This window comes from Nerophis lumbriciformis, linkage group LG12 (genome assembly GCF_033978685.3).
Source record: "Nerophis lumbriciformis linkage group LG12, RoL_Nlum_v2.1, whole genome shotgun sequence".
Classification (NCBI taxonomy): domain Eukaryota; kingdom Metazoa; phylum Chordata; class Actinopteri; order Syngnathiformes; family Syngnathidae; genus Nerophis; species Nerophis lumbriciformis.
Genome location: NC_084559.2, coordinates 45,243,146 through 45,267,389, shown reverse-complemented (window position 1 = coordinate 45,267,389; position 24,244 = coordinate 45,243,146). Strand labels below are relative to the sequence as shown.

General features: G+C 40.5%; 1 protein-coding gene across 1 annotated transcript in view; it reads right to left on the bottom strand.

Annotated features, from left to right (window-relative positions):
* Positions 1-3,307: 3,307 nt before the first annotated feature.
* The window catches only part of LOC133623381 (uncharacterized), a 110,471-nt gene continuing 89,534 nt past the window's right edge, over positions 3,308-24,244 (bottom strand). The window contains exons 8-16 of the mRNA XM_061986635.2: positions 21,504-21,558; positions 19,847-19,921; positions 19,654-19,762; positions 14,384-14,905; positions 13,709-14,116; positions 10,597-10,692; positions 10,362-10,489; positions 4,464-4,515; positions 3,308-4,372 (exon numbers count right to left, since the gene is read on the bottom strand). Of these exons, the coding sequence (XP_061842619.2) occupies positions 4,236-4,372; positions 4,464-4,515; positions 10,362-10,489; positions 10,597-10,692; positions 13,709-14,116; positions 14,384-14,905; positions 19,654-19,762; positions 19,847-19,921; positions 21,504-21,558 (1,582 nt within the window). The 3' untranslated portion in view covers positions 3,308-4,235. The remainder of the gene's footprint in view (positions 4,373-4,463; positions 4,516-10,361; positions 10,490-10,596; positions 10,693-13,708; positions 14,117-14,383; positions 14,906-19,653; positions 19,763-19,846; positions 19,922-21,503; positions 21,559-24,244) is intronic.

The window sequence follows — 24,244 nt, the reverse complement described above, 5'->3', positions numbered from 1 at the left end:
GAACTTGAAATAGAATGAAATATACAAATATGAATTTGTAATGAAATAGTCTACTTTATGGCTTTGTGCAATGATATGTAAACAAAGAGCCTTATACCCAAGAAAGTTATGCTGAAGATGATCCAAACAGTTTCAACTAAATTGTAGCTAACATGCTGTGACGTTGTTTACCTTTAATGCCTCGTTAAAAATAAACTGCCTTCCCGCTCTTTACTGAATCCTTCTCATTTGAGGTTTTCACAGTCTTCTCCTTGCAACCCAATTAGTGTTTAATAAGAGGATCATCACCTTTTCACACTCATCGTTGATGATTAGCCACAGAATGGATAGATGCTATTCACTGTGTCTACAGGCATCATTTCAGGCAGGATGATGTCAAATATTAATGTTCTCCTAAGCAAACACAGGAGCATCTGCTAACACTCTTATTGAACTGGCAGCATAACCTCCAACCCCCCCCCCCCCCACTACACTTCTCATAAATGTGAAAGGTGTATGGTTAAGAAATATTAACGTCACATTCAATCAATCATTATTAACCAAGGGGGGGAAATCCTATTTAAGGTGTGGCGGCATTAGCAATTTTTAGCTGTGAGAATGTCTGGATATGTCATTCTTAAGTGCGTCTAAGAAAAAAATATCATTCATTGCTTGTCAAAATATTTGGCTTTTTTTGTCTTGAGGAACTCTTTTCAATTTAGTGAGCTCACTCTGAGTAAAGTTGCATTGGAAAAGCCTTTGTCTCTACCTATCGGTTGTGAGGTAGAACTACAACCTGAAACTTTATAGAGCTTTACTAAACCAATTTTGAAATATATTGAAACTATTAAAGGACAACTTAAAATAAATATATTCAAAGACAACTTAAACAGTTAATATGTATATAAATAAAAAAATAAAAAATAAAAATAAATAAATAAATAAATAAAATAAATAAAATAAATAAAATAAATAAAATAAATAAAATAAATAAAATAAATAAAATAAATAAAATAAAAATAATATATATATATATATATATATATATATATACATTGATAAAGTATATATGAAATTATACAAAATAAAAAATAAATATAAAATATACATATATATACACACAATAATTTTTCAAAGGTAGTTGTTTACATGTACTGTATGTATTCTTAAATATTGATACAATTTAAGATTTTTTTCTGTAATTCTCTCTATATATATATATATATATAAATAAAATACTATGCCATCCATCCATCCTTTTTTACCGCCTCTCCCTCTCGGAGTCGCAGGGGTGGTTAGTGTATGTATGATTTATATGTATATACCGTATTTTCCGCACTATTAGCCGCACCTAAAAACCACAAATTTACTCAAAAGCTGACAGTGCGGCTTTTAACCCGGTGCGCTTTATATATGGATTAATATTAAGATTCATTTTCATAAAGTTTCGATCTCGCAACTTCGGTAAACAGCCGCCATCTTTTTTCCCGGTAGAACAGGAAGCGCTTCTTCTTCTACGCAAGCAACCGCCAAGGTAAGCACCCGCCCCCATAGAACAGGAAGCGCTTCTTCTACTGTAAGCAACCACCCGCCCCGGAAGAAGAAGCACGCGGTGCATGCTGGGATATGTGACGTTTCATTTCCATTTGTGTGTTTATGTAAAGACCCCAAAATGGCTCCTATTAAGTGTGTTGTCTGTCTAATTATAAATAATGCAGACGAGGCGTGTTAACTGAGTTCTCAACGTTTACTCACAGCGTGCTCATAACCACATTCTAACTGCCAGCATACAACAACGCTTCTCAGGGCTACCGCGCATGCTCGTCACTATCGTTGCATGCTGGGTAGTGTAGTTGTTATATTTGCTAGCTCATAACATCACATTAAGAGACACGCTTACGCGCTTAATTCAATACTCGCCGTCATTCCGGGTGGATTGACAAAAGACCTCCAGCCGCTAGATATTGGTGTCAACAGGGCATTCGAAGCTAGACTGCTAACTGCGTGGGAACAGTGGATGACCGAAGGCGAACACACCTTCACTAAGACAGGGAGGCAGCGCCGGACGACATTCGCCCAACTTTTCAATTCGGACAACGAAGGAGAATAATTCGAGGGATTAATGAATGAAGAATAACTTCAGAAAGTGAGCGTTATGTTTATTTTGTGTGTTGTGACATTAACGTTCGAGCAACATTATGTTGCTATTGCTCTGCACTATTTTGAATTTTACTATGTTTGTGATTGCACATTTGCGTACATTTTGGGAGTGAACAGAGTTGTTAGAACGCTGGTTTTTAATATATTATTAAAGTTTGACTGACCTATCTGACTGTTTTTTTGACATTCCTTTAGCGCAGTTAGATGCGGCTTACAACACGGGGCGGCTTATAGGTGGACAAAGTTTTGAAATATGCCGTTCATTGAAGGCGCGGCTTTTAACCCAGGGCGCCTTATGGTGCGGAAAATACGGTATATATAAAGTACATTTATATTTTTCAATAAATTGATACATCTATGTATGATATGTTTAAATATTGACACCACTGATGATTTTTTTTCTGTAACTGTATATATATATATATATGTTGTATTATATTATGTTATATATTTATGTTTGCATGGTTTTATTTTGCATACATGTAAAAAGAAAAAATATTGATACTAATACTCTATATTTACATTTAAAAATGAAATGCTCTTATTCATGTTTTACTTGCAATGCATTATTACACATCTCTGTGTTGCAATCTCACAATGTAAAATAAAACAACATGTTATCATCCGGACATAATTAAAATGTTATATGATGTGTTAAAAATGGGGCCGTATGGTCAAACAGCGGTTAGTGCATGTGCCTCCCAATACAAAGGTCCTGGGTTCGATTCCCGGGCTTGAAGTCTTTCTGTGTGAAGTTTGCATGTTCTCTCCGTGACTGAGTGGGTTCCCTCCGGGTACTCCGGCTTCCTCCCACAAAGACATGCACCTGGGGATAGGTTGATTGGCAACACTAAATTGTCCCTCGTGTGTGAAAGTGAGTGTGAATGTTGTTTGTCTATCTGTGTTGGCCCTGCGATGAGGTGGAGACTTGTCCAGGGTGTACCCCGCCTACCGCCCGAATGCAGCTGGGATAGGCTCCAGCATCCCTCTTGACCCCGAGAGGGACAATCGGTAGAAAATGCATGGATGTATATAAATGAAACAGTAAATAACAAACTGTCTTGCATTGATATTTATTTGTGTTGTTTTTTTCAATTGTATTTCTTATTCATTCATTGTTACTTATGTTAGTTTTATAGACTGTGTGTGCATACTTATTCATTTACATTTACATTTAAAAAAAAAAAAATTAAGTGACAATTTGAGACTTTGAGTTGGTTTAGGTTAGTTAAGACATAAAACATGGGATTTTAGGAGAGAAACATTTTTAATAAACTTTCTTGCAGATGCTCTATCTTTGTAAGTCTGGAGTAAATACAAAGCAAACAACCATAAAACATACATTACACATGAAATAATACATGTTTATATACAGTGTGTGATTAGGATACTTTAGCTGATTACAAATGTTTTTTCTTTGTATAATATTTGCAAGATTTAATGAAACTCCAGGTTGAAAATAAGACAACTTAAATGAAAGGACGTAAGTCTAGACATCGCCATGACAACAAAACAGGGTAGTGTAGTTCCAAAGAGCGCTGCGGGAAAACACAGCCTTTCAACTCTGCTTGTTTTTTTTATTTATTTATTTATCTGTTGTCTTTGTAAGCGGCTAATCAAGATCTGTTGAAAGGCTGTCAGGGGCAAATATAGAGCTGCAAAATATCTCAGCAAAGTCAGGGGAGATGATTATAAATTGAGGTGTACATCTTGATTATACTTGATTATAGCAGTAAAGGAAGTTGTTGTATGGAGGAGGAGGAGGGGATGCTTATTAAATGTTTGGATGACAAAAAGATATATTCTTACAAGCAGAGCAGGTTTGTGATCATTGCGATGTGATCCCGCCCACCGACATTCTTTCAGGAACTCCACAGGAAATAAGTTATTTTGGTCTAAGAAAAAACTCCTTTTAAAATGTGTGTAATATCGCCTAGTTTCTTCTTCTTCTTTTTTTTAATCAAAAGAACATCAAAATACAATCATATTTGTCTTCCTACTTGTGTGGAAAGCACAAAGATTGAGTGGGTGGAAGAAGGTTAAACTGTGAGGGATGATGGCGCCCCTGAGAGTGTGAATATGAGTGTGAATGTGTGTTATATGGTCTCCACGTAATTGGCGGGGAACAATCCTTGGCGGCCATCTTTGCTCCACCCCCTCCACCAGGCTTTGTCCACCGTTTCCACGTCGCGGATGATATCGCCCGGTTCAAAGGAGATCTCGGATTCGTCCTCTGTGGGAGCGGCGAGATAATACGCCGTAAAAACCCCGCTAATGACACGGTGATTACGCTAAGTGGAGGCACTTTGTGTCGGGGATCTTACCTGCTTGGTAGTCGTACAGCGCTCGCACGCACATTGGTCGCTCGGGTAGAACCTGGAGTGGGGAGGAAAACTCACATTGCAATAAAAATTATATCATCTTTGAGGATAATGCTCCGATAATAATAATTGGCAGCGTGCAATTTGTATATATATATATATATATATATATATATATATATATATATATATATATGTGTGTGTATATATGTGTATATATATATATATATATATATATACTATATACAGTGGGGCAAAAAAGTATTTAGTCAACCACCAATTGTGCAAGTTCTCCCACTTAAAATGATGACAGAGGTTTGTAATTTTTGTCATAGGTACACTTCAACTGTGAGAGACAGAATGTGAAAAAAAGATCCAGGAATTCACATTGTAGGATTTTTAAAGAATTTATTTGTAAATTATGGTGGAAAATAAGTATTTGGTCAATAACAAAAATTCAACTCAATACTTTGTAATATAACCTTTGTTGGCAATAACAGAGGTCAAACGATTACTATAGGTCTTTACCAGGTTTGCACACACAGTAGCTGGTATTTTGGCTCATTCCTCCATGCAGATCTTCTCGAGAGCAGTGATGTTTTGGGGCTGTCGCCGAGCAACACGGACTTTCAACTCCCTCCACAGATTTTCTGTGGAGTTGAGGTCTGGAGACTGGCTAGGCCACTCCAGGACTTTCAAATGCTTCTTACGGAACCACTCCTTCGTTGCCCGGGCGGTGTGTTTGGGATCATTGTCATGCTGGAAGACCCAGCCACGTTTCATCTTCAAAGCTCTCACTGATGGAAGGAGGTTTTGGCTCAAAATCTCACGATACATGGCCCCATTCATTCTTTCCTTAATACGGATCAGTCGGCCTGTCCCCATAGCAGAAAAACAGCCCCAAAGCATGATGTTTCCACCCCCATGCTTCACAGTAGGTATGGTGTTCTTGGGATGCAACTCAGTATTCTTCTTCCTCCCAACACGACGAGTTGAGTTCATACCAAAAAGTTCTATTTTGGTTTCATCTGACCACATGACATTCTCCCAATCCTCTGCTGTATCATCCATGTGCTCTCTGGCAAACTTCAGACGGGCCTGGACATGCACTGGCTTAAGCAGGGGGACACGTCTGGCACTGCAGGATTTGATTCCCTGTCGGCGTAGTGTGTTACTGATGGTAACCTTTGTTACTTTGGTCCCAGCTCTCTGCAGGTCATTCACCAGGTACCCCCGTGTGGTTCTGGGATTTTTGCTCACCGTTCTCATGATCATTTTGACCCCACGGGATGAGATCTTACGTGGAGCCCCAGATCGAGGGAGATTATCAGTGGTCTTGTATGTCTTCCATTTTCTGATAATTGCACCCACAGTTGATTTTTTCACACCAAGCTGCTTGCCTATTGTAGATTTACTCTTCACAGTCTGGTGCAGGTCTACAATTCTTTTCCTGGTGTCCTTCGACAGCTCTTTGGTCTTGGCCATAGTGGAGTTTGGAGTCTGACTGTTTGAGGCTGTGGACAGGTGTCTTTTATACAGATAACCAGTTCAAATAGGTGCCATTAATACAGGTAACGAGTGGAGGACAGAAGAACTTCTTAAAGAAGAAGTTACAGGTCTGTGAGAGCCAGAGATCTTCCTTGTTTGAAGTGACCAAATACTGATTTTCCACCATAATTTACAAATAAATTCTTTAAAAATCTTACAATGTGAATTCCTGGATTTTTTTTTCACATTCTGTCTCTCACAGTTGAAGTGTACCTATGATGACAATTACAGACCTCTGTCATCATTTTAAGTGGGAGAACTTGCACAATTGGTGGTTGACTAAATACTTTTTTGCCCCACTGTATATATATATATATATATATATATATATATATATATTAGGGTATACCGGTATTAGTATAGTACCGCGATACTAATGAATAATTTTCGGTACGATACCGTCTCTGAAATGAACCGGTCCCGCAACCCCCCGCGCCCGTGTCGAAGTCACGTCGTCTCATTGCTGGTTTATGAGCAGAGGAGCATGTTCGGCAGCGCACAATCACGGAGTACTTACAAGCAGACACAGTGTGTAGACAGAAAAGGGAGAATGGACGCACTTTGGCTTAAAAACTATTGATAAAGGTGAAGTTATAACACTGAAACGCCCTCAGGAAGAGGTGCTTTAAGACATGGCTAGCTAGCTAGCGGCTAACGTCCATCCGCCGTCGGCAGTGTTTTAGCTACTTCTAAATCACTAATCCTGGTCTCCATGGCGACAAATAAAGTACGTTTCTTACAAGTATCATGCTTCACTACACACCGTAGCTCACCGGGATCAAAATGTAAACAAATGCCATTGGTGGATCTACACCTGACATCCACTTTAATGATAGCAAGTACAAGCACGTATCGAGTCAATACTACTATGATTGCGTCGATATTTTTTGGCATCACAACATCTTCTTTCGTTTTTTTAAAATGTATATTATGTTTATAAACTCAGTAAATATGTCCCTGGACACATGAGGACTTTGAATATGACCAATGTATGATCCTGTAACTACTTGGTATCGGATTGATACTCAAATTTGTGGTATCATCCAAAACTAATGTAAAGTATCAAACAACAGAAGAATAAGTGATTCTTACATTTTAACAGAAGTGTAGATAGAACATGTTGAAAGAGAAAGTAAGCAGATATTAACAGTAAATGAACAAGTAGATTAATAATTCATTTTCTACCACTTGTCCTTAATAATGTTGACAAAATAATAGAATGATAAATGACACAATATGTTACTGCATATGTCAGCAGACTAATTAGGAGTCTTTGTTTGTTTACTTACTACTAAAAGACAAGTTGTCTAGTATGTTCACTATTTTATTAAAGGACAAATAAGAAACATATGTACCCTAAGATTTTTAGTTAAAATAAAGCCAATCATTTTTGTAGTCCCCTTTATTGAGAAAAGTATCGAAATACATTTTGGTACCGGCACCAAAATATTGGTATCGAGACAACCCTACTACATAATCACTACTACTTTATTTTATTCATCCATAAAGACGAGTACAGATGGAAACACATGCGTTAATTGCACACTGTAAGCCTTGCATTCACTTAAAGCGACCAGCAGTTTAAGGAAATGTTCTAAAAAGAGAGTTTATTAGCGAGCTTGTCGGCCATTGATTCACATCTGGAACTACACAGCTCGCAGGAACGTCACAATTATGGTGCGACTGGTGGAAGCAGGTGGAAACTTAGCCACAAGTGCAGGCGGAAAACTTTTTTTTGTGGCAAAGTAATTGGAAGTTTCAGTCCCTCTAACAAGAACAAAATGAAGAAGAGTTAAGGGAAAAAAGACTTTAAAGCAAAATTAAATAGTCAGGAGGTGATGCGTGCATCAGTAAAACATAAAGGAAGCTTATTCCTTGAAACGTGACAGGAACTTGAAATATAAATTGTCATGACTGATGAGACCAAGGAAAGCAGACGTAAAAAAATAACAATGCAGTGTAACTATAGCAACAAACTATCAGAATTGTGAGGATGAGAGATAACGTGATGCCGCTTTTTACTCTTTAACTTTAAAAAAAAGTAATTCACTTAAATGTATCTTTTAGCACGTAATTACTCAAAACTCCTTTTCTTTTTTTTTTAATCAATAATTGTTGTACTCGCCAGCTTTTTTATATCTTCACAGGTGTCAAAGCCTGGGAATAATGTGCATTTATATTTTTTACTAAATAAATGTATGGGCCATTGTGTCCTAATATCCTGAGGTGATGATATATATATATATATATATATATATATATATATATATATATATATATATATATATATATATATATATATATAAGTTAAAATTAAAGTGCCAATGATTGTCACACACAAAAGGTGTGGCGAAGTTATTCTCTACATTCGACCCATCATCCTTGATCACCCCCTGGGAGGTGATATATATATATATATATATATATATATATATATGTAAAAATGTATATTACTTATTTAAACCACTGCTCATTCATTTCTTATTTCTTTCAACAAATACATGCTCATGATCTCACATGCCAGTTATCATTAGTTTCTTGTATTTTGGCTTATTTCCTGTCCAGCGCTCTTATTTTTCAATCCACTTCCTGTTCGTCTCCATTTATCACAATTTCTTTGGTCAGAGTGCTGGATTTCTCACCTGTCCCGTGTTGCCAATCAGGATGCTTCTTATGTGTTCTGGCCAGAGCCGGATCATTTTGCTTTGTTTGCTCTTTGTGCACTTCCGAGCTGCACATCTATGTGTTTTGTATTACCTGCATTTTCCCTAATTAAAAAAAAAAGGCTTCTTTCATGCACTTTCCTGCCGTCTTTCCATGTCGAGGTCCAGACATGTACTTGAACTCAACAATAGGTGTTTAGAAATATGAGAAAAAGCATTTTTTTATTGATTGTAACATGTTTGTATTTTTTTCCGGTAAGAAAACATTTTTGTATTGTTTGGTAAACTTTTATTCAGTTTAGATTTAGTTTGGGGTTATAGCGCCACCTGTTATGTTTTTTAATGCATTGATTTCTAATACAAGTGGGGGTTTAAATGTTTTTAAACACAAGGAACACGCAGCTTGAACACCTGTACAAACTTGGCTGAACTGGGTTTTTATTTGGTTTGGTTCATTTTACATTCTATTTGCTTTACAGGATTATAAGCTATTTGTTTGAGTCTATTCTATATATAATATATTCCTGTGAACTTGCGCTATTTATAACTTACTCTATTTATATCATGTTCTATTTAGATTATATGTACACACTTCTGTTCTTGTGGTACTTATTGTGTTAAATTGGGGGTCAGCAACCCGCGGCTCTTTAGTGCCACCCTATTGGCTCCCTAGAGCATTTTTAAAAAAGGATTGAAAATGGAAAAAGATAGTGGAAAAATATTGTTTTTGTTTTAGTATGGTTTTTGTTTGAGGACAAACATGACACACACCTTCCTAATTGTTAGAAAGCCCACTGTTTATTATGTTTTATTTGGTGAGAGTATTTGGTGAACATCGTTTTGTCGTGCTAATTTTGGCGGTTCTTGAACTCACCATAGTGTGGACTGTGATACATGTTTACATGTAAAATCTTCCACTGCTTCTTTGTCTCATTTTGTCCACCAGAAGTTGTATTCTGTGCGTGAATGCACAAAGGTGAGCTTTGTTGATGTTATTGACTTGTTGGAGTGCTAATCAGGCTTATTTGGTCACTGCATGACTGCAAGCTAATCGATGCTATCATGCTATTTAGGCTAGCTGTATGTACATATTTCATCATTATGCCTCATTTGTAGCTATATTTGAGCCCATTTAATTTCCTTTACTTATGTCTCTGTATGTAATCTTGGCTGCATTTCAGATAGTTGTTTGTGTGCCGTGTTGTTCCAGACCACAGCAAAAATTACCTTGCTTGCCAAAGATTGTAATAAATACATTGGAAGAAGACAGCCTGCCATTTCCTTTAACTTGGACACACACATCTATACCTTTGACTATTAAAAGCCAGTAATCTCACCTTCTGAGTAGCCTCTGATTTAGTAACGGTTTCTAATGTTGTAAAAATGTGTAGAATAAATATTACATTTCAACATTTCTGTCAACGAAGATTTGCGACAAATAGTAATTTTGATAGTAGGCTATTATAGGTAATATAGACACTTACATCATGTGTTGCCTTCATTGTAAGACTTATATATGGCTTTTCATTTTTTGCGGCTCCAGACAGATTTTTTTTGGTATTTTTGGTCCGATATGGCTCTTTCAATGTTTTGGGTTGCCGACCCCTGGATTAAATCAAGGTACTAAATGTAATGCTATCTCATGTGTGACAAGAATTTCCTTTTTGGTGAATTTATCCTTATGTCTTACCTCTTGTCCATTTTCGGAGATCTCCTTCTCTTCAACGGCGTCATCGCTCTCGACAGCGTTATGGAGGTCGTAGTACCCGCTCAACTCTGGCGAGCTGATTTCAGCATCAGACGGGCTCAGAGATCTCGCTGAAGAGGATGAAATTAGAAATCATCGATGACTGAATGAACCGAATCAGAATCCCTGATGGATGGATGCCGAGGGCGACACATGGATGGATGGTATTTATACAAACCGATGCCATTGTGATCTTGTTGTTCGCCGTTTGTGAACCCGTTGGTTGGTAGGACCACCGCCTCCAGCTTGATTGTCTGACAGATGTGTTCGTCGTCTGAAAACGTAAGTTGAAGCAGATCATGTCATGACTAAGATAACTAAAAATTTGGGCTGTCAAACGATTACAATATTTAATCACACTTAATCGCATTGTCGACCCTGCGATGAGGTGGCGACTTGTCCAGGGTGTACCCCGCCTTCCGCCCCAATGCAGGTGAGATAGGCTACAGCGACCCCGAACGGGACAAGCGGTAGAAAATGGATGAATGGATGGATGGATAATCGCATTGTCTGTACTCGGAATTAATCACGAAAATTTTAAAATGTTTTCAATCCTAATAAGTGTACCTTAGACAGATCATTTTAATGTTTTGAACGTTTTTTGTTTGCATTATACAAATGTGTGTTTATTAAAATACAGTGAATTCCAGACTTAAAGCCGCAACGTTTCTCCGACCGCTTTTTCCGGCTTATAAAACGGTGCGGTGAACTTATGGATTGTTTTCAGCTAACGACCATAATGTTTTGTAAACAACAAATACTTTTCAAATAACACAGACCGAGACACTGAAAAAGTGTGTCATTGTTTGAGCTATAGCGACATCTTTTGGACGAGGTGCTGCAGTGTCCTTCTTTTTAGACCATCAGTACAAGTGCCGTTCTGTCTTAATAATAATAATAATGTATTAGATTTATATAGCGCTTTTCTCAGACACTCAAAGCTTTTCACAGAGAAGTGAGAACCCATAATTCATTCACACCTGGTGGTGGTAAGCTACATTGCTCTGGGGTAGACTGATGGAAGCGTGGCTGCCAGTTCGCGCCTACGGCCCCTCCGACTACCACCCATCATTCATCATTCATTCACCAGTCTGAGCGGTCTTCTAGCCGTCCATAATGTTTCTACTTGTATGAATTCTTCATTCATTACTCAAAGCAACCTTTGTAGATTTTACAATATAACTAAAACTGTTTAAACTAACTAAAACATCACATGTGTGATGTCTGTAGAGTGTTTTCATACATATTTGTATGTGCTATCACAATGTAATCAAGCAAGTGTCGTTAGCATTAGCTAACATGCTAACACATATACCTTGTTTGTTGTAGTTTTCCTGTGTTAGGTGTTTATTTCCCTGTTTACCTTTAGTTGCTTACTGAGCTCACCTGCCGCTGATTAGCGATCAGCAGACTCATCTGCTTCTGATCGCTAATCAGGGAGCTTTAAAGTGTATTTTGCGTCATGCGCCCTAGGTCTTGTAAAATCTTGTCCCACGAGACTCCACCTTGAAGAAGATGGACGTTTTGTGATTCCATAGTTTTGGAGCTGTGGCCCTGTTGCCATGATTATCAATAGAGGAAGAAGGCTCAAAGGCAACGTCCTTACGTACGGCAGTGGCTACAATAAGGGGTTTTTGGGGGAGGATTGGGAACGAGGAATCCGCACACGAAGTCTAGATTCAAGGGCCCTCTTAACATTTTCCGGGTATGTGGGTCTCTCTGAGCCTGTGGGTCGGCCTCTATAGCCGGGAAGGGACCTGCGAGACGGCCCTGTGCCGCCGCGCTCCCCCCGGCCGACCGATTGGAAGCGAGGCCAAGACCCTAGTTGTCCTGCATCAGCGCCCTGCCGGTTCAGTGTTTAGTGCCATGTAAATGCAAAAAAAGTGTTTGCAACACACTATAATATTGAAACGTCTGAAAAACCAACTCAAGTGAGCAGAAAAATGTTTTAGCAATATTTAAGTTTTTTTTCCGAAATATGGGTGTTTGCATTACCAGTGTCCTATAGCTATATTTAGATTTTGCGCATTTCTAGGGGTAACCTGCTCAGTGACCTTGTGGTTAGAGTGTCCGCCCTGAGACTGGAAGGTCGTGAGTTCATACCAAAGTCATACCGAGTCATACCAAAGACTATAAAAATGGGACCCATTGCCTCCCTGCTTGTCACAACTAACACAAAATCACCAAAATGATTCCTGAGCGTGCCCACCGCTGCTGCTCACTGCTCCCCTCACCTCCCAAGGGGTGAGCATGGTGATGGGTCAAATGCAGAGGATAATTTCACCACACCTAGTGTGTTTGTGACTATCGTCGGGACTTTAATTTGAACTTTAATGGAAACGCAGCTGGCGGGGTTATTGCTTGCGACAGCCAAACTGTTTGCATTGCTTATTGCTAACTGTTTGTTTGTCCTTTTTTGTGTTTTAGCCTTTGTTGAACAATAAAGGACATTCTCACCTGCACGGCGACCCCCGTTTCCGCATCTACAGGTCAAGCCAACCACCGCCATGTGGAAACGTAACAACGTCGAGGTGAATTCAAAAGCCAATGGCTAAATTGTGAAGTGAATTATATTTATATAGCGCTTTTCTCTAGTGACTCAAAGCGCTTTACATAGTGAAACCCAATATTTAAGTTACATTTAAACCAGTGTGGGTGGCACTGGGAGCAGGTGGGTAAAGCGTCTTGCTCAAGCACACAACGGCAGTGACTAGGATGGCACAAGCGGGGATCGAATCTGGAACCCTCAAGTTGCTGGCACGGCCGCTCTACCAACCGAGCTATACCGCTTAGAGCCACTAAGTAAGTGTACAGTTTAAAATCCGATTTGTCGACTGTCCACCTGCTCAGTGGCCTTGTGGTTAGAGTGTCTGTCCTGAGACTGGAAGGTCGTGAGTTCAAACCCTGGTCGAGTCATACCAAAGACTATAAAAAACGGCCCCATTACCTCCCTGCTTGGCACTCAACATCAAGGGTTGGAATTAGGGGTTGAATCCTCAAATGATTACTGAGCGCGACCAATGCTGCTGCTCACTGCTCCCCTCACCTCCCAGGGAGTGAACATGGGGATAGGTCAAATGCAGAGGATAATTTCACCACACCTAGTGTGTGTGACTATTGTTGGGACTTTAACTTTGACTTATCGTTACAATAGTTGCAGTTCACGTCAATGCAACTAACTGTAAGCGCGGGAAAGTGCTGATGGTCTCACACGTTAATCGCACATTAAAAAAAAACAGTGCCGTAAAGAAATGTACCGTTATTTGATAGCCCTCATAAAAAAACTTCACCTGTCGGATGTGACTCCTCGGCTTTTTCAGAAGTCTCAACAGGTTCATCTGTGGTTTGATTGTCTTCCACTTGCTCATCCTGCTCCTTATATTCAGTGTCCTCCTCTTCCTCCTCCTCCATGACCTCCTCACTTGCGTCCACCGGAGATATAAGCTCAACTTCCTGCTCTGATTCCTGCTCCTTATCTTCCTGCAGATGCTCCTGGGGCTCAGTCTGGACTGCTTCTTCAGGGGAGGCACACGGTTGTTGCTGTTCTTCATCCTCCTCCTCCTGTATCTCGTTCACCTCCACCTCTTCTTCTTCAGCTGTTTCTTCTTCTTCCTCATCTTCTTCGAGCAGTACAGCTTGTGCTTTGTAGCCAGTATCCGAGAGCAGGTCAGTGTGCACCAGGAAGGCAGTATGGAGGTCTGTTAAAAGACAATCAATGCATTGAAAAAAAAAATGTGGTTAAAAGCTCTTTGAGGGTAACTTTGAAGTCGAGCATGCACTTTAATCTTTAATTGTGCTTGGCCTGTAGCAATATGGCTGTGTGTAGCGGAAGTCTGATTCATAGCCTGTTGGCAGCATTAACTGTCTGGAATGTTGTGGAGTCGACTTTGGCAAAAGCACCCATGCAACTTCAGCCTTTAATTCATTTTCAAGAACAAAAATAGGCAGTAGGAAGTTGGCCTTACCAGTGTCAGACTGTGGTACCTCAGGAAGAGGCGATGTTGGAGGCTGCGGAGGCGGACCCTCGAAGCAGAAAGTTGAGAGCTCTGGCTCGGTGGGTGTGTTTGGGGGTGAGAGTGGTAGAACTCCGGGGTGTGACTCTAGGGTATTAAATGTATCCAAGAATGAGCAAACTTCCAGATTAAAGGAGACTGGCGGTGGAGAAGTTTCTGTAGGTGATGGAGCTTTGGCCTCAACTACGGGCTGCGGGTTTGGCGGGGGAACGACAGGCGTGGCTGAAGTAGGAGGGGTGTCACGGATAGGGGACGTGGGCGTCGAAACGGGCGCTTTGGTGGCGGAAGTAGAGATGAGAGGGCGTAACACAGGGCTGGTTGGGGGAGATGTGGCGCCGATGGGGGAGGGAGGGGCCCGTAAGAAGGGGGACACGAGGGGAGAGCTGCGAGGGGACGATGGCGCGCTGTCCTCCGCTCTTGAGAAGATGAAGGCGGTGTCGGTCAGGCTGCGTTGGTATCGTCTGAATGGTTTACCTGAAAGAAATAAAAACAATGATTCACTGGATTATAATCACAAATAGCCATTAAAATGTATGAGCCATTAATTAATAATGATTTATTAATCTCACCTAGAAGGCTGAAAAAGGCGCTAAACATTAAATATTTTCAAATTAAATTAATTACATTGTTATATTGATAGATATATAACCCCAGAAAATGGCTTTAAGAAGTAAATTATTGATTTTAATAGTGTTGTCAATAGAGATGTCCGATAATATCGGACATGCGTTAAAATGTAATATCGCAAATTATCGGTATCGTTTTTTTTATTATCGACATCGTTTGTTTTTTTTGTTTGTTTTTTTTAATTAAATCAACATAAAAAAAACAAGATACACTTACAATTAGTGCACCAACCCAAAAAACCTTCCTCCCCCATTTACACTCACTCACACAAAAGGGTTGTTTCTTTCTGTTATTAATATTCTGGTTCCTACATTATATATCAATATATATCAATACAGTCTGCAAGGGATACAGTCCGTAAGCACACATGATTGTGCGTGCTGCTGGTCCACTAATAGTACTAACCTTTAACACTTAATTTTACTCATTTTCATTAATTACTACTTTCAATGTAACTGTTTTTATATTGTTTTACTTTCTTTTTTATTCAAGAAAATGTTTTTAATTTATTTGTCTTATTTAATTTTTTTAAAAGTACCTTATCTTCACCATACCTGGTTGTCCAAATCAGGCATAATAATGTGTTAATTCCACGACTGTATATATCGGTTGATATCGGTATCGGTTGATATCGGTATCGGTAATTAAAGAGTTGGACAATATCGGAATATCGGATATCGGCAAAAAGCCATTATCGGACATCCCTAGTTGTCAAGCATCCATCCATTTATCTTCTACCGCTTATCCGAGGTCAGGTCATGGAGGTCCAGCTCTTCCCGGGGGATCCCAAGGCCAGCCGGAAGACATAGTCTCCTCAACGTGTCCTGGGTTTCCCCTGTGGCCTCCTACCGGTTGGACGTGCCCTAAACACCTTCCCAAGGAGGCGTCCGGGGAACGTCCTGACCAGATGCCCGAATCACCTCATCTGGCTCCTCTCGATGTGGAAGAGCAGCGGCTTTACTCTGAGCTCCTCCTGAATGACAGAGTTTCTCACCCTATCTCTAAGGGAGAGCCCCGCCACCCAAGGGAAGAAACTCATTTGGGCCGCTTGTACCCGTGATCTTGTCCTATCGGTCATAACCCAAAGCTCATGACCATAGGTGAGGATAGGGATGTAGATCGACCAGTAAATTGAGACCTTCGCCTTCCGACTCAGCTCCTTCTTTACCACAACGGATCGAGCTGTCAAGCAATTGAAAAGGAGCAATAGCTAATTATGTTCTGTAATTAATTAATCTTCGTAATCTTGTTATTAATCTCACCTAAAATACTGAAAAAAAACCTAAAGTTGAGGTATTTTCATTTAAACTCATTACATTATTATAATGTTGTTGGGACCTTCAGCGTTCACTGGGGCGGTTTTCAGCCGAGTGTGAAGCTGCTGGGATGAGGATCAGCATGATCTGAGGCAATGGTTCTCAGTCGGAAAAACGGTGGACTGCACCACTCGGATCAGGTGTGAAGTTCTGCCTCAAGTGGAGGAGTTCAAGTATCTCGGGGTCTTGTTCACGAGTGAGGGAAGTAAAGAACGCGAGATTGACGGATTTGTGCGGCGTCTGCAGTGATGCTGTCACTGCACCGGTCTGTTGTGGTGAAGAAGGAGCTGAGCCAGAAGGCGAAGCTCTCGATTTACGGGTCGGTCTACATTCCTACCCTCACCTATGGTCATGAACTTTGGGTAATGACCGAAAGGACAAGGTCGCGAATACAAGCGGCAGAAATTAGTTTCCTCCACAGGATGTCTGGGATCACCCTCAAAGACAGGGTGAGGAGCTCGGTCATCCGGGAGAGACTCACAGAAGAGCCATCTGAGATGGCTCGGGCATCTACTACGGATGCCTCCTGGACGCCTCCCTGGTGAGGTGTTTCGGGCATGTCCAGCCAGGAGGAGACCTTGGGGCAGACCTAGGACACGTTGGAGGGACTACAGTATGTCTCACAGCCTCGGTATCCCCCCCAGTAGAACTAGAGGAGGTGGCCGGGGACAGGGAAGTCTGGGCATCTCTGCTTCGACTGCTGCCCCCGCGACCCAGACTCGGATAAGCGGCGGAAAATGGATGAATGAATGGATTATTATAATGGTCAACATAACCAAAACTTAAAAACGATCAAGTCAATTATTGATTTTAACAGACTGGAACAGATGCAGTCTGTTTTATTTATTAAAATAAAATATCATGTTCATTGAAAGTGTTAAAGCCAACACATAAAAAAACAATACTGTAAGTACAGAATGTTGTTGCTTTTCCTCGGCTTCAGATAATATAAAACAATAAATAAAGTTGATTTGATTTGATTTGAAATTAAACAGTTCCAATCACAGTGATTTGAAATAGAACATACTGTAAATACAAATATAATTGTCATCATCACAACATAAAGTGATGAAATGACATCAAGTAGAGCTGGGTAATCATATCACAATGTTTGTTTTTTTTCCATATAAAGTCAATAATTAAAACATTGCCCACGCAACAGAGAAAATAATGACTTTGATTGACACTACTAACTGACAATCACAGCTGCCTTGTACACACACATCAATGTCCAACATTGTTTGATGTTTTAAACCTTGTATGACAGAGCAGGAAGTTATTTACTTGGGTTTTGTGTCGATTCCACCAGGCGGCACACGCGCATGAACGCGCCTTATGACACGACTGATTAAAACATTCTCTTCCATATACAGTACAGACCAAAAGTTTGGACACAACCTTCTTATTCAATGTGTTTTCTTTGTTTTCATGACTATTTACATTGTAGATTGTCACTGAAGGCATCAAAACTATGAATGAACACATGTGGAGTTATGTACTTAACAAAAAAAAAGGTGAAATAACTGAAAACATGTTTTATATTCTAGTTTCTTCAAAATAGCCACTCTTTGCTCTGATTACTGTTTTGCACACTCTTGGCATTCTCTCGATGAGCTTCAAGAGGTAGTCACCTGAAATGTTTTTCACTTCACAGGTGTCATAGTTTTGATGCCTTCAGTTACAATCTAAAATGTAAATAGTCATGAAAATAAAGCAAACTGCATTGAATGAGAAGGTGTGTCCAAACTTGGCCTGTACTGTAAATGTGCTCTGATTTTAAATATAATGTGTACATCATTGTATAAGTAATATATTACATTATTAATGTGTGTAAAAACACGGCGTTTCAATATAACTTGCGTAATAGATGGGGGCACGTTACTAAAAAAAAGTATCGTCTACGCTAAAAACAAGACATTTGAACGTATATTATACTTATTTTCCAGTTCATTATGACCATTTTACACTAATTGTCAGATAGAGTTCATCCTAATTCTACAAATCTATTCAGAGCTGCTGACATCACTGCCCAAGTCGAGTGACAGAGTGAGACCTTTTTTTTTCGTCGTGGCTATACGAATGATCTTTGTGCCGCATGGCCCTAAATTGCAAAAATAACCAAATAGTGTGAATAAAGTTTTTTTTAAATTGTATTTATTTTAATGTAAGGGTTACAAAGATAAAAATAAAAATTACAAAAACAAATATTGTATAAATCAAATCAAATCAAATCAACTTTATTTATAAAGCACATTTAAAATTTACCACAGGGGTAGCCAAAGTGCTGTACAATGAGCAGGTTAAAAGATAAAACGAGTACCGAGCAAACACAACACAACACAAACAGAACACGATAAAAAATAAATAATTAAAATAGAATTAATAAAAACATAAAAACATAAAAACAGGATCACAGCAGGTGTATTATGGGGCGCCATTGCAGGATGGATATCACTCAGTGTTAAAAGCCATGGAATAAAAGTATGTTTTTAAGAGAGATTTAAAAACAGGAAGAGAGGAGGCTTGTCTAACACTCAGGGGTAGGTCGTTCCAGAGCTTGGGAGCAGCAACGGCGAAAGCTCTGTCACCTCTAAGCTTCAGCCTTGTGTCAGGGACCGTCAACAGCAGCTGATCGGCTGATCTTAAGGATCGGGCGGGGCAGTAAGGCTGAAGGAGGTCGGAGAGATAGGTTGGCGCGAGGTTGTTTAGACATTTAAAAACAAATAAAAGGAGTTTAAAATGTATTCGGTAACGCACAGGGAGCCAGTGAAGGGACGCTAAAATAGGGGTGGTGTGCTCACGTCTGCGGGTCTGTGTTAGCAGACGAGCAGCAGAGTTCTGCACGAGCTGCAGGCGGGCGAGGGAGGCCTGGCTAATGCCAACATACAGGGCATTACAATAATCAAGACGAGTCGAGATAAAAGCGTGGATTAATTTCTCAAGATCATGTCTTGATAGAAGCGGTTTCACTTTCGCTATTTGGCGTAATTGATAAAAGCTTTTTTGAACGACGCTGCTGATTTGTTTTTCGAATTTAAAATCTGAGTCAAACTTTACCCCCAGGTTTGTGACAGAGTCGCTGAGATACGGGGTCAGAGTGCCGAGGTCAACGTTGGGGGAGGGAGAGCGACTTGTAAATATAAGTATAAGGTATAACCTAATTTTGAGAGAATGTTTGTTTGACTATTGACTTACTTTTACACTTCGAACATTACAACGTCACGCTACCGACACGGAATTATTTCCCAAACATTCCAAACCAATGAAGTGGATACAAACCAGAACGTGATGATCCAGGGCTGGTCGGACTTCGCAACGACGTCGACGACAGCTGCCTGAAGAACTCTCGAGGGTTCATGGAGCGCTGGGACACTAACACTGCTGCCTCCTACAGTACGACCACAATATTTGGAATGAAATCTAAATGTAGCAGCTTGCCGTGTAAGTGCCAAGTACTTGACTTCCTACTTACTGCCGCCATCTCTATGGACTCGCTCCTTCTTAGGCGAGCCCTCATATCCTCCTCATGCTCCCTCTTCTCCTGGTCCTGAAACACAAGGGCTTCGTGATCGGCTCGGGTTAAAATGCTTAATTCCTGAGAGGACATATGTAGCAGTGATATTGTAAATGTTGTGTTGTGATACAATGTATGTATTTCCTTAAAATATCATATAGATAAGAGTAGTACATTTCTGTATAGGCCGCATTAGCAAAACAAAAAAGTAGGTCACATGATGACAATATGTCGACCCAAACAAACACACAACTCCTGAAATTTACAAAACCCAAAACCAGTGAAGTTGGCACGTTGGGTAAATCGTAAATAAAAACAGAATACAATGATTTGCAAACATTATATTCAATTGAATAGACTGCAAATATTAGCTCATTTGGAATTTGATGCCCGCAACATGTTTAAAAAAAGACTGAGAAAGTTGAATGCTCGTCAAACACTTATTTGGAACATCTCATGGACGCCCCTGCTTATTTCAGCAAGACAATGCCAAGCCACATTCTGCACGTGTTACAACAGCGTGGCGTCGTAGTAAAAGAGTGCGGGTACTACACTGGCCTGCCTGTCATCCAGACCTGTCTCCCACTGAAAATGTGTGGCGCATCATGAAGCCTAAAATACCACAATGAGAGTTGTGGTATTTTGTGGTAAGACCCCGGACTGTTGAACAACTTAAGCTGTACATCAAGCAAGAATGGGAAAGAATTCCACCTGAAAAGCTTCTAAAATTGGTCTCATCAGTTCCCAAACGTTGACTGAGTGTTGTTAAAAGGAAAACCATGTAACACAGTGTTAAAAATGCCCCTGTGCCAACTTTTTTGCAATGTGTTTGTTATGATCCGCTGCCCGGATCATATTTTTGTTTTTGTTTTCAAGTCACTTGTGTTTTCAGCACCTCTTGAGTTTGTTTCTGTTACGCCTTCGAGGCATTGTGATGCCGGAGGTCGTCTTTTCAAGATGCAGAGGGATGTCAGGAAGCGGCTTGCAGGTGAGAATAAATGATTTATTCTGATTGCAGAACAAAATGCTGCGCGGTGCACCACGGCACGGAAAACAAGAGGGTAGCCAAAAGATGCTAACATCAAAAATGCAGACTATGAGAGAAACCAAGAACGTAACTTGTTGCGTAGGAGCAAACAAAACCAACAGACCGAATGAGGCCAGCGCGTAAACTAAAATAGCCCTCTGATTAGTGCCCGGGCAACAGGTGCGCGTCCGGGACACTAACCAGAGGCAGGTGACTATAATCTGCCGTCATGGCAACAGAAACAAACTCAAGAGGTGCTGAAAACACAAGTGACTTGAAAACAAAAACAAAAATATGATCCGGGCAGCGGATCATAACAGTGTTGCTGCCATTAAATTCTAAGTTAATGATTATTTACCAAAAAAATTATGTTTTTCAGTTCAAACATTGGAGTTTATTCAATTGAATATAAGTCGAAAAGGATTTGCAAATCATTGTATTCTGTTTTTATTTACCATTTAGACCAAGTGCTAACTTCACTGGTTTTGTGTTTTGTATTTAAACCTATTAGTGGTCCACACAATTATCAGTTATGTGTACTTTGCAATTACAACAATTCTACAGACAGTTATGTTGCTCTGGACTAACCCATCTAGATTTCTCCTTTCTGTGCAGTTCTTCCTCTTGTTCCGCTTGCTTCTGTCTGCAAGACAGGAAGCAAAGGTAGATGACAAAGCTTTGTCAAAACATTGATATGGATTCATTTTCATTTGAGCAAGATTTAATACATTTAAGGACTGATATACTAAAGGTTTGCGTGTATTAAAACAAGTGCAAACTTGACCGCACACGCAAAGCCGATCTACCAAGCTTTTGCGCGAGGATTGTGTCTCTTAAATAAATAAAATGAGAGCACAATCTATTTAGCATGTTTGTCTTCATGAATATGCAGAATATGTACTGATTATTAGAACGCCCACAATGCTGGAGGGAGGAGATGCAACTATAATCATTTAGCACTCGCAATGTGATTTACGTAGTTCTGCAACTAGATTTAGCACACCTTTGTTTTGGTGTCTCACAATTAGCCCTTAAAGGGGAACTTCACTTTTTTTTAAATGTTGCCTATCATTCACAATCCTTATGAAAGACATGACGACGGATGTTTTTGTTTTTCATTCAAACTTGTAAATACCGGTAAACGCAGTGGCGGGCCGTGCGTTTCCCACCTAGGCCTTCAATCATCTGCGACTTCAATGATTACCTCTCAAAATACCATAATTGATGTCACCACATGATCATTGCTGGATAAATACTATGCAGGAACACATTTACACCCTACCCATCATTGAAATAACATCAACAGTGTACAAAATGGGTTATTTTCTGGCGCATTTAAAAATCAATTAAAACGCATCAGCAATTAAAACATATACCGTAAATTTCTCTGCTTGGCTTATGCAACTTCCGGTCAAAAAAGTGTGATTCAAAGTACACACTTATCAAATATGTATTAACTGCCCTGACCACATGATGGCGACAAATACACATGTAACAATGTTAATTCAATGACAAGCATGATGCACTTTAACAGCAAGAGTTTACAACTTTTAGTTGTAACAGAAAAGCTACTGTCAACAACTTGTGATCTGATTGGCTATCGCAACTGTCTATCAACTGAATGTGTTCTCAAATTCATCCGCTAACGGTCCCGGTGAGTATCCAATCACAGGACACGTAAATGTCACGTTCAACGTGAGGCCATCTAGAAGGCCTTACTGACAACAACTCGTGATCTGATTGGCTATCGCAACTGTCTATCAACTGTATGTCCCCGTTCACTTACAGTGCATGGAGGCCCGCATTGTTGATTCTTAAGGCCCCGGGCAGATTTGGTACAGCATGGCAACATAAGCTAGCTGAATTCTGATTGGATACAAACTAAAACTAAAAACAACAGCACCGGAAGGAGCATAATATGACATGAAGAGAATATGAATACTGTTAGATATTTAGGAAAAATACATTAAAATGTAATTTCATCTTTAATTATGATCATGATTTCTGGTTATGTTAGGCCAGCAGAGAAGGCCTTGCTGGCCCTGGCGGCACACCACTGAATAAACGTAAATAAAAGTCCGCTTACAGCAGAGCCAATAGGAGGTTCTCTATTTTGCCCATAACATTCTATAAATAACCATTCAAAAACCATCAAAAATACTCAATTTACATTTAGTTATTTGAATATGAAGCCCCAGATTTCTGGGGCTGAGGTTGCCGAGATAGTTAAAAAGCTCCTCGGTGGCAAGGCCCCGGGGGTGGATGAAATCCGCCCGGAGTTCCTTAAGGCTCTGGATGTTGTGGGGCTGTCTTGGTTGACAAGACTCTGCAACATCGCGTGGACATCGGGGGCGGTACCTCTGGATTGGCAGACCGGGGTGGTGGTTCCTCTCTTTAAGAAGGGGAACCGGAGGGTGTGTTCCAACTATCGTGGGATCACACTCCTCAGCCTTCCCGGTAAGGTCTATTCAGGTGTACTGGAGAGGAGGCTACGCCGGATAGTCGAACCTCGGATTCAGGAGGAACAGTGTGGTTTTCGTCCTGGTCGTGGAACTGTGGACCAGCTCTATACTCTCGGCAGGGTCCTTGAGGGTGCATGGGAGTTTGCCCAACCAGTCTACATGTGCTTTGTGGACTTGGAGAAGGCATTCGACCGTGTACCCCGGGAAGTCCTGTGGGGAGTGCTCAGAGAGTATGGGGTAACGGACTGTCTTATTGTGGCGGTTCGCTCCCTGTATAATCGGTGTCAGAGCTTGGTCCGCATTGCCGGCAGTAAGTCGGACACGTTTCCATTGAGGGTTGGACTCCGCCAGGGCTGCCCTTTGTCACCGATTCTGTTCATAACCTTTATGGACAGAATTTCTAGGCGCAGTCAGGGCGTTGAGGGTATCTGGTTTGGTGGCTGCAGGATTAGGTCTCTGCTTTTTGCAGATGATGTGGTCCTGATGGCTTCATCTGGCCAAGATCTTCAGCTCTCACTGGATCGGTTCGCAGCCGAGTGTGAAGCGACTGGGATGGGAATCAGCACCTCCAAATCCGAGTCCATGGTTCTCGCCCGGAAAAGGGTGGAGTGCCATCTCCGGGTTGGGGAGAAGATCTTGCCCCAAGTGGAGGAGTTCAAGTACCTCGGAGTCTTGTTCACGAGTGAGGGAAGAGTGGATCGTGAGATCGACAGGCGGATCGGTGCGGCATCTTCAGTAATGCGGACGCTGTATCGATCCGTTGTGGTGAAGAAGGAGCTGAGCCAGAAGGCAAAGCTCTCGATTTACCGGTCGATCTACGTTCCCATCCTCACCTATGGTCATGAGCTTTGGTTCATGACCGAAAGG